Source organism: Nanorana parkeri, unplaced genomic scaffold (assembly GCF_000935625.1).
Source record: "Nanorana parkeri isolate BGI_ZX_2015 unplaced genomic scaffold, ASM93562v1 scaffold2253, whole genome shotgun sequence".
NCBI classification, from domain to species: domain Eukaryota; kingdom Metazoa; phylum Chordata; class Amphibia; order Anura; family Dicroglossidae; genus Nanorana; species Nanorana parkeri.
Window position 1 is genome coordinate 24,738 of NW_017308521.1, and position 14,658 is coordinate 39,395.

General features: G+C 42.0%; 1 protein-coding gene across 1 annotated transcript; it reads right to left on the bottom strand.

Annotated features, from left to right (window-relative positions):
- Positions 1-787: 787 nt before the first annotated feature.
- On the bottom strand, positions 788-13,913 carry LOC108801218. Its single transcript, XM_018573154.1, has 8 exons — positions 13,650-13,913; positions 13,103-13,221; positions 9,599-9,659; positions 8,038-8,105; positions 6,199-6,301; positions 5,883-6,001; positions 2,669-2,814; positions 788-893 (listed from the first exon to the last, which is right to left on the bottom strand). The coding sequence occupies exons 1-8, from the start codon at positions 13,711-13,713 to the stop codon at positions 794-796; spliced, it is 780 nt and encodes a 259-aa protein (XP_018428656.1). The 5' UTR covers positions 13,714-13,913; the 3' UTR covers positions 788-793.
- Positions 13,914-14,658: the final 745 nt, after the last annotated feature.

The window sequence follows — 14,658 nt, forward strand, 5'->3', positions numbered from 1 at the left end:
TGCGCACCTGTAGAGGTGCCGGGAGCCAGAATGTGATATTAGTCCAGGCACCTCTACAGGACACGTGAGGGAGCTATATGCAATGCACGTATGGATGGAGCTCCCTCGTGGCCATAGCCCCAGCCCACCCCACCTCAAGTCGACACTCGGCACCAGGCAGCATATTTTGAATGGCTGCTTGGTGCGAGAACTGACAGTGCTGCGCTAGGAGGGGCTGCCAGCTTCTGCCCCCACCTGCCTGTCGCCTGTTGGACCTGTAGCACAGAGCTGAGGAGGAGTTTGAGTGCTGAGTACAGTATATGTTCTTTTCAAGTGGAATGTAACATTAAGAAAATACCACATTTTGGCTACTAGATGGAGCTGAGGAGCACAGGATATAAAAACGTCTTTCTTACGCTCCTCAGCTTCTTCCAATGGCCCTTATGCAGTTTCTAATAATACATTTGACTTAAAAATAAAATATACTAAGAATGTTAGTTTTTGCCTCCATTTCCAGAGAACAAATTTTTACAGTTTCACTGGCTCTGCAAATTATTAATTAATACACTCCTAGGAAGATTTTAAACTGTATTACTGGAGATGGGTACATGATGCAATATCGACCATACCCTGTCTCTGCACCCTGTAAAGGGATGTACAGGCATGAAAATAGCCTTATTTATAAAGAATAACACCATACTGCAAATCAAAATTACAACATTTACAAACATTTTATTGGTATGTTGCAGCTTGGCACTACAAATAAGCTAATAAATTCTTTTAGACCCGAGCGCTCTGGTCAGTGTACCTATCATTATGACAAAGAGAAAGCCAGAACGGGCATTATTTCACTGGTTAGTTCTTCCGGGAGCAGGGAAACTGTTGTAATAATTGTTTGTGTTAAGCCCAGCAGCCTGTAAATAAACACAGGTAAATCAAGTTATGAGCACCATCTATGTATCACAACCATCATTTATTAAAAAGGCATTTATGGCCTAAATCTCTATAGTTAGAATATAAATATGGCCTGATGTATGAGCCATGCTGTGAAGCCTGTGTATTCCAGGCACTGACATCCAATTTGTACTATTCTACTGTAGTGGTAAGTGTTACACTCATCATGCAAACCAAGTGACTGCTTGTAGGTAGACTAAAACTAGCCACAGACACCAGGCATCATTCTGTTCGGACCATCATCCACCAACGTATTGCCTGAACCTAGGGAGAAGGTGAATGGGAGGGGAGAATGGTCAGACATCTGCCTCCAGCCTTATTCTTTGGGGGAACTAATAACCGGCAGATTATTCTAATGGATATTATCTAGCCCAACTAAAATGATTGGCTGTGGCTGTCTGGCTACACACTGACAGAACAGTTGTCAGTTGACACTAAACAGATTAGATCATAATCATCTTATGCCTGTAGAGAAAACATTTTATTAGAGAAATAGACTTCTATTGTTTATGGAAATGCTTGCTGCTTGGCTGTCTACATGGATGGACCTCACTTGAACACTGTGAGACACTGACCCATAACAAGCATGCAGAAACTCTTCATTTGCATACATTTTCTGGATCGTAAGAGGGTATTAAAGCCATTACATCAGTATGAATGCCAAGTGACTAGCATTTTCAAAAGAAGGTCTCAGCAATTGCAATCAACTTTCTTGTACAGAAAATCAGCAGTGAAGGAAATACAGGGGTGGCTATTGCTGGTCTCCCGTAAAAGCAGTTTGTAGCATGAATACTTTCTGAGTCTCTGATCTTGAATAGACATGCAGCAAGGGAAGTCAGGATGTCTGTTTTACATATTTGTTCCAAATCAGTGAGTTGAAAAGTAAGGAATCCGTTAAATCAAAATTCCAAAAATTCAGCTTTTTCCATAATGAGAGGTTGGCAATGGCAGCCTACATATTTCCATCAATATTGTTTCCTATATTATATTGAGCACAATTAAAGTCTTGTTTTTTTTAGTGCAATGCCCACAGCCTCTTGGGGGGTATACATTGTAAATCTGGTCGAATTTCCCTATACCCAGGAGCCATTGGTGCTGTGTACAGCTAACCATAGTCCCATACAAATCAATTCATCCATTCTCCCCCTTGATACTAACTTCTTCATAGTTTAATCTTGTACATGTCTTGTCTTCTGATACATCTTCTTTTTCCTATGGCTCCATGGCAATATTGACATATCTCTTATCATGGTTTTACATTAAACCATTGTAAATCGAAAAACTGTGACTTGTAATTGAGAGTCTGCGTGTTGCGTCTTTTTAAAATTTATTGAGTTTGTGTAAAATATACCAATAAAAATAACTAGCATTTTCAGAAATAAATCAGTAATGGCAGTCTACATATTTCTCAAGATGCCAACTTTGAGCCCTGTGCTAAGCTTTCATTTTCTAATCCATGATCTTCCTCATACACTTTCTCCAAATCTGTATAGAAGCAATGCCACTTTTTGAGCCACATTCCATTCATTTGTGCCCAGAAGCCACTGATGCACCCTGGGGATGTCCTGACATGAACAAGGGTCACACATCACTCCATGTATATGACATACAAACGGCTTTTTAAAACCTATGGTCGTGTAAATGTTGCCAACTGTCTTGATAGGTTTAGGGTTATTGCAAGAAGCAGGATGAATGCACCAGATGCGTTTCACTCAAGATGAGTTTAGAACCTTACCATGTTTGCAAATATGCTGGTAAAAGAGGCTCTTGCCTTGACCCATCAAATGTAGAAAGTGCAGTCTTCACAGACTTAAAGTTGGTTTCAATGTCTCTCTTCAGAACGTCTAGATAGAGACACCCATTAAAATAACTGAGTACTTTCTAGGAAATAGAACAGAAAAGAAAATATTGTAACTGCTGCAAATATGCCTAGACTGCTAGACAATGCCTATGTTTCAACAGACATTTACAAACATCTATGTGTCAAAACAAGTAGTCTATGGTGCTACTGTATATATCACTCCACATCTAGAGGAAATAAGATTGACATATAAAAAGAGCAGAAGGGCCAGGAGCTGGCTAAGTAATGCAAGTAACAAGTAGTGCTGGCATAAAGCCTACATTCACACCTGTGCTTTTGAAAATATTTGCATTTGACCACACATCTGCATCTTAGATGCCTGATTAATGCTGTGCTGTGGGTGATTTGCAATGCATTTTATAAAGAAAAGGGCATTCCTGCTTTTATTAAATAATTTCTTGCCATCATTTTTTTTTTTAAATATGCATTTTACATGCGTTACCATTTATTTCTATGTAATGCACATTTTTATACAACTTGTACTTCAAATGTTGGTAACACCATGTTTCTATACTACACAACACTAAGGGGTCTATTCACTAAGCTGCCGTAGGCAGCAGAGTGAATGACCGACCTAAAGCGAAGTGAGTCGAACACTGTTCGGCTATTCACTTCAGGCTGGTATGGCTGATTTCAGCCGTATATCGGCTGAAAACAGCCGTACATCGGGTGGCTTCGGGTCGGTCGAACATGCTCGGCATGTTCGGCCGGCCCGAAGTGCAGAAGGAGTTCGACTCAGCCGATCCAACATCTGGATCGGCTAAGCCGAACCTCCGGAAGGCTACTCGCTGCTGTTCGGTCTATTCTGATAGATGCCGAACAGCATTGAGTGAATAGCCGAATGCCGCTGAGCGGCATTCGCCTCGGCTGTTCTACTCGGTCCCTCTGTGGGACCGTGCAGAACAGAAAAATAGTTTAAAAAGTAGAAAAAAATTAATAGAAACGATTGTGCGGAGCTAGCAGTGACAGCTTGCTCCGCCCAACTGTTTTCTATTGGCCGGTGGTTCTGCTGCCGCCAAAAAAAAGAAGAAAAAAAAGAAAATTTGGCCATTGGAATGCATTGCTAGCTTCCTATTGGCTATTTCAATTTACAATAGCCAATAGCAAACTAGCTATTGTACCCGCCCTCTGCTGCTGTCAATCACTAGTGGGGACCTGATGGAGAACTGCAGCAGACGGCGGGCACAATAGCTCGTTTGCTATTGGCTATTGCAAATTGAAATAGCCAATTGGAATCTAGCAATGCATTCCTATAGTGAAAAAAAAATTTTCTTCTATTCTGACACGGCTCCGTGTCAGAATAAAAAAAAAGAAAAAGCAGTGTTTCTCTCCTTGGCGGCCGGGAGCGGGAGACTCCCAGCGCGCCCGGGAGAGTTAGGCTGCCTGGAGACCAGTGTCCCTGGTTAGCAGGTAACCAGGGACGCTGATCTCTCTGCAAGTGGCCAGAGCCAGCCGTAACATCACGGCTGGCTCCGCCCAGCTGCCAAAAGTGGGCTGGCCAATGGCGGGCCGCTCGGCCAGCTTCGGCTTTCAGCGAGGCATATGCCTTCGGCTCGACTGAGCCGCTCGGCCAAGTTCGGGAGCTGTACGGGATATAGTGAATAGCCCGTACAGCAGCCCTTCGGTTCTACTGAACCGAAGGGGTCCTGGGGCTGAAGCTAGCCAAAGGATCGGCCGAAGCTGCAGCTAGATCCTTCGGCTGCTTCGTGAATAGACCCCTTAATCATAAGGATGAGTATGGCTCTATTCCAAAAAATGACAGATATGCATTTAAAAAGTACATTAATACATGTGAAAACCATGAATGCACACTCAAAGTCCCTCTATCAGCTCGTGTCAATTTTCAACACAAGGAATATGTCGTGAACATGTGGGATTCTCCTAATCACTTGTTCTAGTATTTAAAGTGATATTAAAGAAAAACTCCGGGCAGAAATAATCTTAACCCTTGCAGTAAGGCTACCCCCAACAGCAAGGGTTAAGTGCTCGTTTTCATCTAGGGTGTAAAATAAAAAAAGATATACTCACCTGAACCTCGGAGATGGCTGGTTGTTAGATTGATCCCTGCAGCCTTGCTCCCCCTCCGCTCCAGCTGTGTAAGGTCCTGTGAGTCAATACACTGTACGGGACGTGAGTTCCATCGCCAGAGCAAAGGAGGAGAGATGCTGCAGGGAGCAGTCTAACAACCAGCCGGCTTTGAGGTTCAGGTGAGTATATCTTTTTTATTTTACACCCTTTGAAAAAAATGAGCACTTAACTAGTGCAGTGCAGTGGTAGCCCCACTGCAAGGGTTAAGATTATTTCTGCCCTTTAAAGTCAAAAGCTATTTCAAATGCTGGTTAAATCACTTACAATGGATGCTGATGTGCAAAAGTTTTAGTTTCCTGTAGAATAAATTGGTCCCCTGAGCTCTGGTCCTGATATCCTGTTACAGGGTGGCTCCTTGCTCTTGTAGGGTACTATGGAGCCACTCTTTTGTGTGCTAGTAAGTCTGTATATCCATAAGCAAAGCAAGGATAGACTCTCCCCTCCTCCCTGCATCTCCCATTTCCAGGGTAGTAGATGGACAGCTGCTGCAGTCTGCACTGTCCCTGATCAGTGCACAAGAAGTTCAGGGAAGCAGAGCTGAGAGAGTTGGAGTCAATGGTTCAGAAACATGATGACTGTAGGTGTTTGAGCAAAAATGTATAGAAATACTTTGAGGGGCAAAGTATATTTGTTTGATCTGGATTTATTATTGAATAAAAGTTTGAGAGTTTGATACAACTTTAAGAGTGCTTTTGTCAGTATGCTACAGATTTGAATGTCTAAGGAAAAATAAAACAGGAAAATAAATATATAAACATTTCCACAACAGCATAAGAAGGAGTCTGCAATGTTGGCTGGTTTACTGGCGCAGATTGGCCTTGTTGAAGACTGTGCTCCAGGTTTGTCATATAGTACAGCTAGACCAAGTGCTGGTATGGTGACCTGGCGCAGGCTGTAGTTTACTACCAAATGCATTAGGTCATGGCAGCCCTGATTTGACAAGTGGATAAATCGATGGTGGGGGTTAAATGGCAATATGCATTCTTGTTAAGATACTTACATAGAGCACTGACAACTGATGGGCTACATATTTATGGCTTCCTAGGTGTTTCACATCATCTTCCAGCTGTTGGCTCAAAACCAGAAGCTGATTAAGTTTTCCTATATGAGCAAAATAATCTATGTGGAAATAAACAGAATGAAAGGCAATAAGAAGTTGAGTCATATAAAAAAAATCCCTTTGATCAAGGGACACATCTGTGATTACTTATTCATTTATAATAATATTCTGATGCTTTATTGTTATTTTGGAAAATAGATATTTATTTGAAATATTCTGGATGAAGAAATTCACATTTGTTTCTATTTCCTCTTACCGTCAATTGGAGGTCTCTCCAAAATCTCAACAGGCCTTTCATGTATGATGTATACTTCCACCCTCGGAAAAAGGAGAGATAAACCTGAAGTGTCCAGATAGTCCTGGTGTAGACAAGGAAAAATTAACACTAACTTCATGGTACAGAAATTAAAGGAAATATCTATTACTATTATAATATGACTAAAAAGAGTGCTGTGTGAAAAAGACTCCGGGAGGGAATTTATCATAGCAGTTGAGAGTGTTTGAACTCGCATATAGGCGTATGAGATATATTTGCCCTAGATTTATGTTGCTAGTGTAATGTTGTTCATGAATGAGGGTAAATAGACTCCAGGAAAGAAGACTCGCAACTCCAGGCAAAAAAGCATAACTGTCGCATCTTGAAGAAGTGGTTATAGGGACTTCTTAAGTAGCGATTGTTTTGTTAGGTGATGCTCCAATTTTAGACAGCCGCAGGACAAGTGCCGATGTAAACAGTTGGGAACTTTAGCAAAACAGCCGCAATCGGGGAAAATAGTGCAAGCTCTGGTTAAAACGGGCGCACATGTTAGAAGGAGCAGCTAAACAGATTTGCACCAAAAATTATCTAAGAGCCTAAAAACAGCTGCAATTGCTTTGATAAATTCCCCGTATCATGTTTAGTGATGTAGATCTTGCTGGGAGCATCAGATTCAAGTTTGTTTGTGGACTGTACACCCCAATTTGATACTGTCATGGACTGGTTTGAAAAACAATTGGACAGATTTTCATTAGAAGGGGTCTTATTTATCATTGGGGTTCATTTACTAAAGGAGTGATACATGTTTCCCTTGCAAAGTGAATTTTTACTCTGCATCGGAATGTTCTCTTAGCTTAGTAATATGTAAAAAAAACAATTACTTAGCTTTGTAAAAATGTAAAAAACTGTATTTTCCTTGCTAATGACTGGATGTTTTAAAAGAGAACTAAAGTCAAAATTTGCTTTGCTTTAATCCTCTTTTTAGTACATTTACTAAAGTACTTCTGCTACTGCCTGCTATTTGCTGACAGTGCAGAGCCATGCTGCAGACGGGAAAGATCCCAACAATATTGTCAGGATCCACCCCACTGCCTGATTGACAGCTGGCTCTGCTTCTCTAGAGCCAAAGCCAGCTGTACCTGCCCCTCCCCTGTCTGTTCCTCCAATGAGCGCTGGAGGATCGGAGCGGGAGGAGGGGAATCCCTGCAGGGAGCGGTGACTAACAGTCACTGCTCTCTGCAGGGAGAAGACCATGAGCTGAGCAATCAGTGGTTTGTGATCGCTCAGCTCTCAATCTATAGAGTTGGCATGTGGTAGCTGCAGGGTCACACACCAGCTCTAAGTATTGGGAAGAGTAGATTTTCCGCTCTCAATACCTCTCCTTTACGACAGCAGAGCTTCACCTCATTCACTAAGCTAAGGAAAATTCCCTTGCAATGTAAACAGTTTATACTGCTTTAGTAGACCAACCCCATGGTGTCCTCCATTAAAGTTGAACTCAAGTCACTTTTTTTTTTAAACTTTGGATACGTTTTCAGTCAGTTTTTTTTTAAAATTGCTGCCTATGTTGCCACAGGAGGGACTTCCCCTCACTTCTTGGTTGGTAACATCTCCATCAGGGACACTTTTTATTGTCACCAGGACAGGAAGTGAGAGGAAGTCACATGTTTTCAGGCATTCACAACACAGGGTTGTGTTTTTCTTTTGCAAATATAGAGAAATAAGCCCACAATTATATAATTGGCAGTATTCACTAGAAGTGGTTAAAAGATTTTATTTTTGAAGAAAAAGATTAAGCTGTTTTTAGCCTTTTGAGTTATTTAGTTATCGAATCATTACCTCTAGACACGCTGTAGGTTCCGGTAAGTGGGCCAAGCACTCTTTCATTCTTTCAAGAAGTTCTGAACCTAAAATAGGTTAGTAAGGATTATCTCGTTGTGATTTTATTTAGTCTGTACATTCTAAACAATTTATAAGATCTTGCAAGACAAAAGCAAGAAACCTGAATCCTAGTACAGGATTAAAAAACCAGCTGAACAGAGTCTGGCCGTCTAATCAAGGCTGAACATTCCGGTGTTTCCATGTAACCTTTTTTAACCACTTATATTATTTCTAGCAACTTAATAAAAAGTGGGGATGGACCAATAACGATACTAGTATCAGTATTGGTGCCAATACTGAGTAGTTGGGTGAGTACTCGTACTCGTACTCGCCCAAATGCTCCCAATGCCTATCCTGATACCAGAACTTCCGGTATCAGAAAGCTGGGCAGCTAGTCATTACACGTTGCCCTGCTTCCTGATTGGCCAGGAAGCCAGCTCCATACTCCCTCGTCATCAGGGAGCATGGAGCTGGCTTTCCAGCAGCCAATCAGGAAGCCGAGGGGTTGGTAGGTTGGCAATGGCTCATCCACCCCCCCCCCCCCCCCAGGTGGCGAGTAATTACACACCGCCCAGCTTCCCTTATGGGACTTCCAGTATCAGTATTCGGTATCGGCGAGTACAGGGAAAAAAATATCGGTACTCGTACTCGATACCGAAAAACCGTCATCGGTGCATCTCTAATAAAAAGACATTTTAAAAATCCAATGCCAAGAGAGGGAGGGATATCTTAGATATCTTTCCAAACGTAAAGCTGGCCATACACTGTTAGAATTTTGGTCGAAATTCTAACCATGGCTAGACAATCGTTGACTGGAAAATTGAAGGTGACAGGCGGAAAATTATCAGCCAAGCAGTGATTGTAGCCAATCAGCTATTCTAACAGCTGCGGGTGCCTCGGCTATTGAATACAATGGCCCACAGGGGAGTTTCCTCCATCCACGCTATTTAGTGTGGATGGGGGAATTGAGAGGCTTTCTCAGCCAAATGAGAAAAAAACCTATACATGTATGGTAAGTTTAAGACTGTGTACGAAATGAAAGGATGTCTGTTTGAGAATTCCAGGCAGTGAAATATCTATCCGCCCTCAATTGTATCACTGTGCTGACAAGACCCATTGAAATGTTCTGCCTAATTCTAGAGATAGATAGATGTTGGCAGAGCATGTGCTATGAAATACCCATTCCCTATTCTCTACAGAAAAAGGAACAATTGTTTTTTCCACATGCTCCAAATTTCTGTATCCAATACCCAATAGTAAGAAGTGTTTATCTGCCTAAAGGGAACCCCTACGATGCGGGTGATATGTGACCACTAAAGCCTGAGCACAGGGAAAGACTTCTTTTTCATTCAGTGGTCTTTTATATTGGGAAATATGTCTAAGGTAACAAACTCTTCCCTGAAGTGTTCCTTATAGCTTGTAACGTGACTCTAGAACGGCCATGCTGCTTCAAGGAACATGACATTTTCTGCTGATGAGTACAAACATGAAAAGGGTCAGATTGGTTCATTTAACTCACCAAGGGTGTGAAATATGTCCGACTCTCCAAAGTTTATGTCATCTGCAACTTGCTCTTGAAGCTGGTCAGAAAAATATACAATAGGCAGTAAATGTTTCTGTATCATCTGTCAGTTCCCAAATCCCAATCTGTTTTGAGAAAACTTAAAGTGGAAGTTTAGCCTGGGGACTGAGGAGGAGACAACTGAAGGGACCGGTCTAGCAGCCAGCCAGATCCGAGATTCAGGTCAGTATTTTCATCCCTAGATAAAAATGAGCACTTAACCCTTGCAGTGCTGAGGTAGCCCCACTGCAAGAGTTAAGAATATTTATTAGGGATGCACCGATACCGGATTCTCTGTATCGAGTACGAGTACTGATACTTTTTTTTTTTGGTACTCGCCGATACCGAATACTGATACCGGAAGTCCCATTAAGGAAGCCAGGCGGCGTGTAATTACTCGCCACCTGGTTTCCTGATTAGCCGGGAAGCCGTGTGGCGTGTAAAGACTCGCCACCCGGCTTCGATTAGCAGGGAAGCCGTCTCCATGCTTCTAGTCACTACATGACAAGAAAGCATGGAGCCGGCTTTCTGGCCAATCAGGAGGCTGGGCGCCGTGTAATGATGCGACACCCGGCTTCCTGATTGGCCAGGAAGCCGGCTCCATGCTCCCTCGTCATGAGGTGATGAGGGAGCATGAAGCCAGCTTCCCAGCCAGTCAGGAAGCCGGGCACCGTGTAATGACTCGCTGCCTGGCTTCCTTATACCAGAAGCTCAGGTATCGGTCTAGGCATCGGAGCATTTGGGCAAGTACGAGTACTCATCCAAATACTCGGTATTGGCACCAATACTGATACTATATACAATGTACTCGCCCAAATGCTCGACATCGGCACCGATACCGATACTAGTATCGGTATCGGTGCATCCCTACTATTTATCCCTGGAGTTCTTCTTTAAGGGCCCATTCACACTATGTCCGGATCATCTCCAGACCAGACCAGATTGTTTCCGGACTCAAAATGCATCCTAATGTATCCCTATGCTATTTCTGGCCTCTGTTCCCACCAGCGCAGTCCATTCCAGACCAGAAAAATACTGCTTGTCCTATTTAGTCTGGTCTGGAATGCACTGGAACGCATAAAATGCATTAAAAATGCACTGGAACGCACATGTAAGACCATTTTAAGCAAAAAAAAATTCAAACGCAGCAAAATTGCGTTAAAAACGTGGCAAAAAAGCAATGCACTATGTTCCAGATCTGGTCCAGAAAATGGTGTGCACCTGCTCTAAAGTGTAAGTATTGCAAAAACATTTTTGTTCCTTTTGCATAGAATATAGAAGGATTAGAACCACTGCCATGTTTTTATGTCTGTCTGTGTGCCCACTAGGTATTGGTCCTTGGTGTCATCGAGACAGAAAGTGATCCAAAATGTTAGTGTTGTTCCCAGAACAAGAAGTGAGAATATATAATTCAATGGGTACACCTGTTTTGATGACAACTGTCTAATGCTGGATATACACGGTTCTTTTTTGTTCATTCAACCTGCAGAGTGAACAAAAGAAATAGAACAGATTCCTCCATCCACACTGAGCAGCATGGATGGACAAATCTAACACTGTTTCTTTTGTATTCTGACAGCAGCGCCGGCCGCAGTCAGAAAACCTAAACGGTGCTTTCAGCTGGTTGGCTGTAAACACCATTTGGCCAAAGAGTTTCCAACATCTTACGTTGGCAAAAGTCATCATTATCTAAGTAATGACTGCTGCCAATGGAATAGGGTCACCAACACAGCAAATTTCACCCGTGTGTATCTTACTTAAGAGGAAAATTTCCCTTACTTCATAAATAATCCCCAATTTCCTGCTGTGCCTCTGGGACAGGAAATTAATGAAAATCTCCCCAATGGGACAGAGCTAGCAAGAAGATTTTAAGCCTTCTGTACTCTATCCAATTAAAAAAAAAAGTCAATCCATACACTTTAATTAGGGATACACAATATAAGGTGTGGTGGAAGCATTGTAAGCACAGATAGTTTGAAGCAATGGCCTTACCTAGGCAGCATTCTTGTGGTTTGAAGCAGCTTCACATACTAATGACTGAATTAAAACTACCATTGGGATATCTAAATACAGTAAACTCGCTGTTATCCGGTATTCAACTAACCAGAACTCTCATCTAACCAGAAAAAAAATCTGTGTACTCACTGTTCTGCTGATCTGCGGCATGTATTATCCTGGAAACGATCGTGTACCTATTTGTCTTAAGTGTGTCTATTTGTCTTAATTTGCTTTGATTACTGCATTTCAGTATTAATATTAAGTCAATGCAGATTTTATGTTATGGTATAGTATGGGGTATGGCATTAGTTAGACCTATTTTTTATAGTAATTCTCAAGCAACCAGAAACTACATGTATCTGGATTCTACCAATCTCTGTGGATGCCGGATAATGGGGAGTTTACTGTACTTGTTTAGGGCTTTGCATTTGTTTACCTAATGTATGCAATTACATTACTTTATCGCTGATTCTCCATTAAAATGAGAATCTGTGGAAATATTTAACTCTACGGAGATAGGCAAAATCTACCCTTGTAGTGGGGGGCCCCTGCACTGAAAGGGTTCATTTCTTGTTATGTCTAGGGGGCAGGTGAAGAAGCTGTCATACTTACCTCACTCATTGCTCTGGAACTCTCCACTTCTCCCTGATGCTCCAGGATGTGGGCAGTCCCTTGGCGTCAATCAGATACAATGCAGGGCTATGAACCCTGCATTGTATGTGAAGCCGGCAAGCTTGAGACCGTGGCCAGTCGTACAGATGAAGGGAACCTGCCGGAGGGGGAATAAGATATGTACTACTTCTTATTCCTCTACTAATCCTCTACCCCTAAACGTAATGAGAAGTTAACCCTTGCAGAGCCGAGGGGCCTCACTGCATGGGCAGGTTTTTTTCTAAGTCCCAGAGTTCACCTTTAAATTTGAGATGTATGAGCATCATCCAAAAACCCTGACCAAGTACAAAAGGTGACTAAAATATTAAAGAGTGGGAATTAAATGCCAACTGCATATCTAAATGTTTTTGCTTAACATTCTATTCTACCATAATACAATGTTATACAATCTTATAAATATGTTTGGAGTGTCAGTGCCTAAAAACTAGTTCAAAGAGTAGGATTTGTTCTGAATACTTTTGTAAGACACTACATGTATAAATATGAGAATATCCATATGTATATTATCCTTCTTGCTTAGCAATGCTGCATATTGGTTGTGTTTTACATCTCTTCTTCTTACACTGCAAGTTTGTGGGTTAGCCTTGACCCATAATGAGTCTAATGGGCCAGCTTAGAACCCTAATTATGGGCTAATGCACCTAGCACAGCCATTAACTTTGTATGTTTTAATACTTTGAGGGATCTATTTCACAAAGCTCATTACCCTACAAATATCTGTGAACGCTTGTTTTGTGTGGCAAAAGACAAATGTTTTTGTTTTTTTTATAGTTTGAACCAAATAGTACTCACCTGCTGTACTTCACCTCGGATGACAATATCAAGCTGTGAACACAGTGAAAACATCTCCAGAGCTACCTGCTTGCAGCTCATGTGTATTGGCCACAAAGGTTTCTTCACATTGACGGTCACTATGAAACAAGCAGAAAATGCAAATGAGAACCAAACCTTTATCAACGCACAAAGTCATCTGTCAAGTGTGTTTAAAGGGTGTGAGTTCCCGTGAAAAGCTAAGTATGGCCATCACATGGCACGTATGTGGACAAGCATACATGTGGTATATGTGATGATATTGAAATAAAGCGCAAACAAATATATGTGAAGTATGTTTGTTGCGATCACCTACAGGTGACATACACTGTCACAGCATGACATAGATGGTTTTATTTATATCTCATGCGGTTATTGTATATTCTTCATAAAAGTGACTACAATTCTCTCATAATAACATAACCTGCCTGGTGCTTTGTTCTTCAGACATGAACAGACAGAACTCACATAACCACAAACAGCAATCCCTTCATTGTACACGGCATGCTGCCCTGGACCAATACACTACCTTTACTATGTGAATGGTAGAGGCACGGCTGGCGCAGAGGCTGAGATTGACTGACAGCAGCCATCCTTACATAATCCACCAAGCAAAGGGAGGCTTCTTCTGAAAGCTGCAAGGGAAGGCTGAAATGTATGCAGCGTACAAAGCATGCAGAGTCTATTTTGTCTTCAAGGATGTGGAAACAGCAGAATGATGCTGGCTGGATTGTGCTCAGCCAATAGCAGCTGGTCTCTGAAAAGGATGTGCAGAAAGCATGCTCTATTAAACAGTGCAGAAGAAACAGGAGAGGATGAGTAGAGGACTTTCCCTGAAAGCATCCAGACACAACCTTCTGTAGTCTCACTTTACTTTTTCCAAAGCCATAAAGTAAAAATGTCTGATTGGTATTTAGTATTTACTAAAGAAGTCAAATACATTTTGGTTTACTTTGAACACACAACGCGTGTGCAGATGGACTTAATGAGGAGCAATTTACTTTGTACATGATTAGATAATTAAAGTGATCACAATGCCAATCACAGTAAATCTATCATATGATCAACAGAACCCCAGAACATCCAATCACAGTAAATCTATCATATGATCAGCAGAAACCCAGAGCATCCAATCACAGTAAATCTATCATATGATCAGCAGAACCCCAGAACATCCAATCACAGTAAATCTATCATATGATCAGCAGAAACCCAGAGCATCCAATCACAGTAAATCTATCATATGATCGGCAGAACCCGGAGCAACCAATCACAGTAAATCTATTATATGATTGGCAGAACCCCACAGCAACCATACACAGCAAATCTATCATATTATCGTCATAACCCAACAGCAACCAATCGGTATACTGAGACGCCACAGTATACCGCGAGCTACCGCTCGTGGTATACTGAGACGCCGCAGCTGAAACGGATCCCGACAATTATGCCGGGATCCGCCCAGCTGCGTGAGTGACAGCTGGCTCTGCCTACCTAGAGGCAGAGCCAGCTGTACCCGCCCCCTCCCCTGTCCGATC

Bases quoted from the DNA above. Each gene is read 5' to 3' on its own strand.
- LOC108801218 (XM_018573154.1), bottom strand. From the start codon at position 13,713: ATGGCTGCTGTCAGTCAATCTCAGCCTCTGCGCCAGCCGTGCCTCTAC. The intron at 8,106-9,598 runs GTGAGTTAAATG...AACCTATTTTAG, and splicing joins GGACATATTTCACACCCTTG to GTTCAGAACTTCTTGAAAGA. The intron at 6,302-8,037 runs GTAATGATTCGA...TGTCTACACCAG, and splicing joins AACCTACAGCGTGTCTAGAG to GACTATCTGGACACTTCAGG.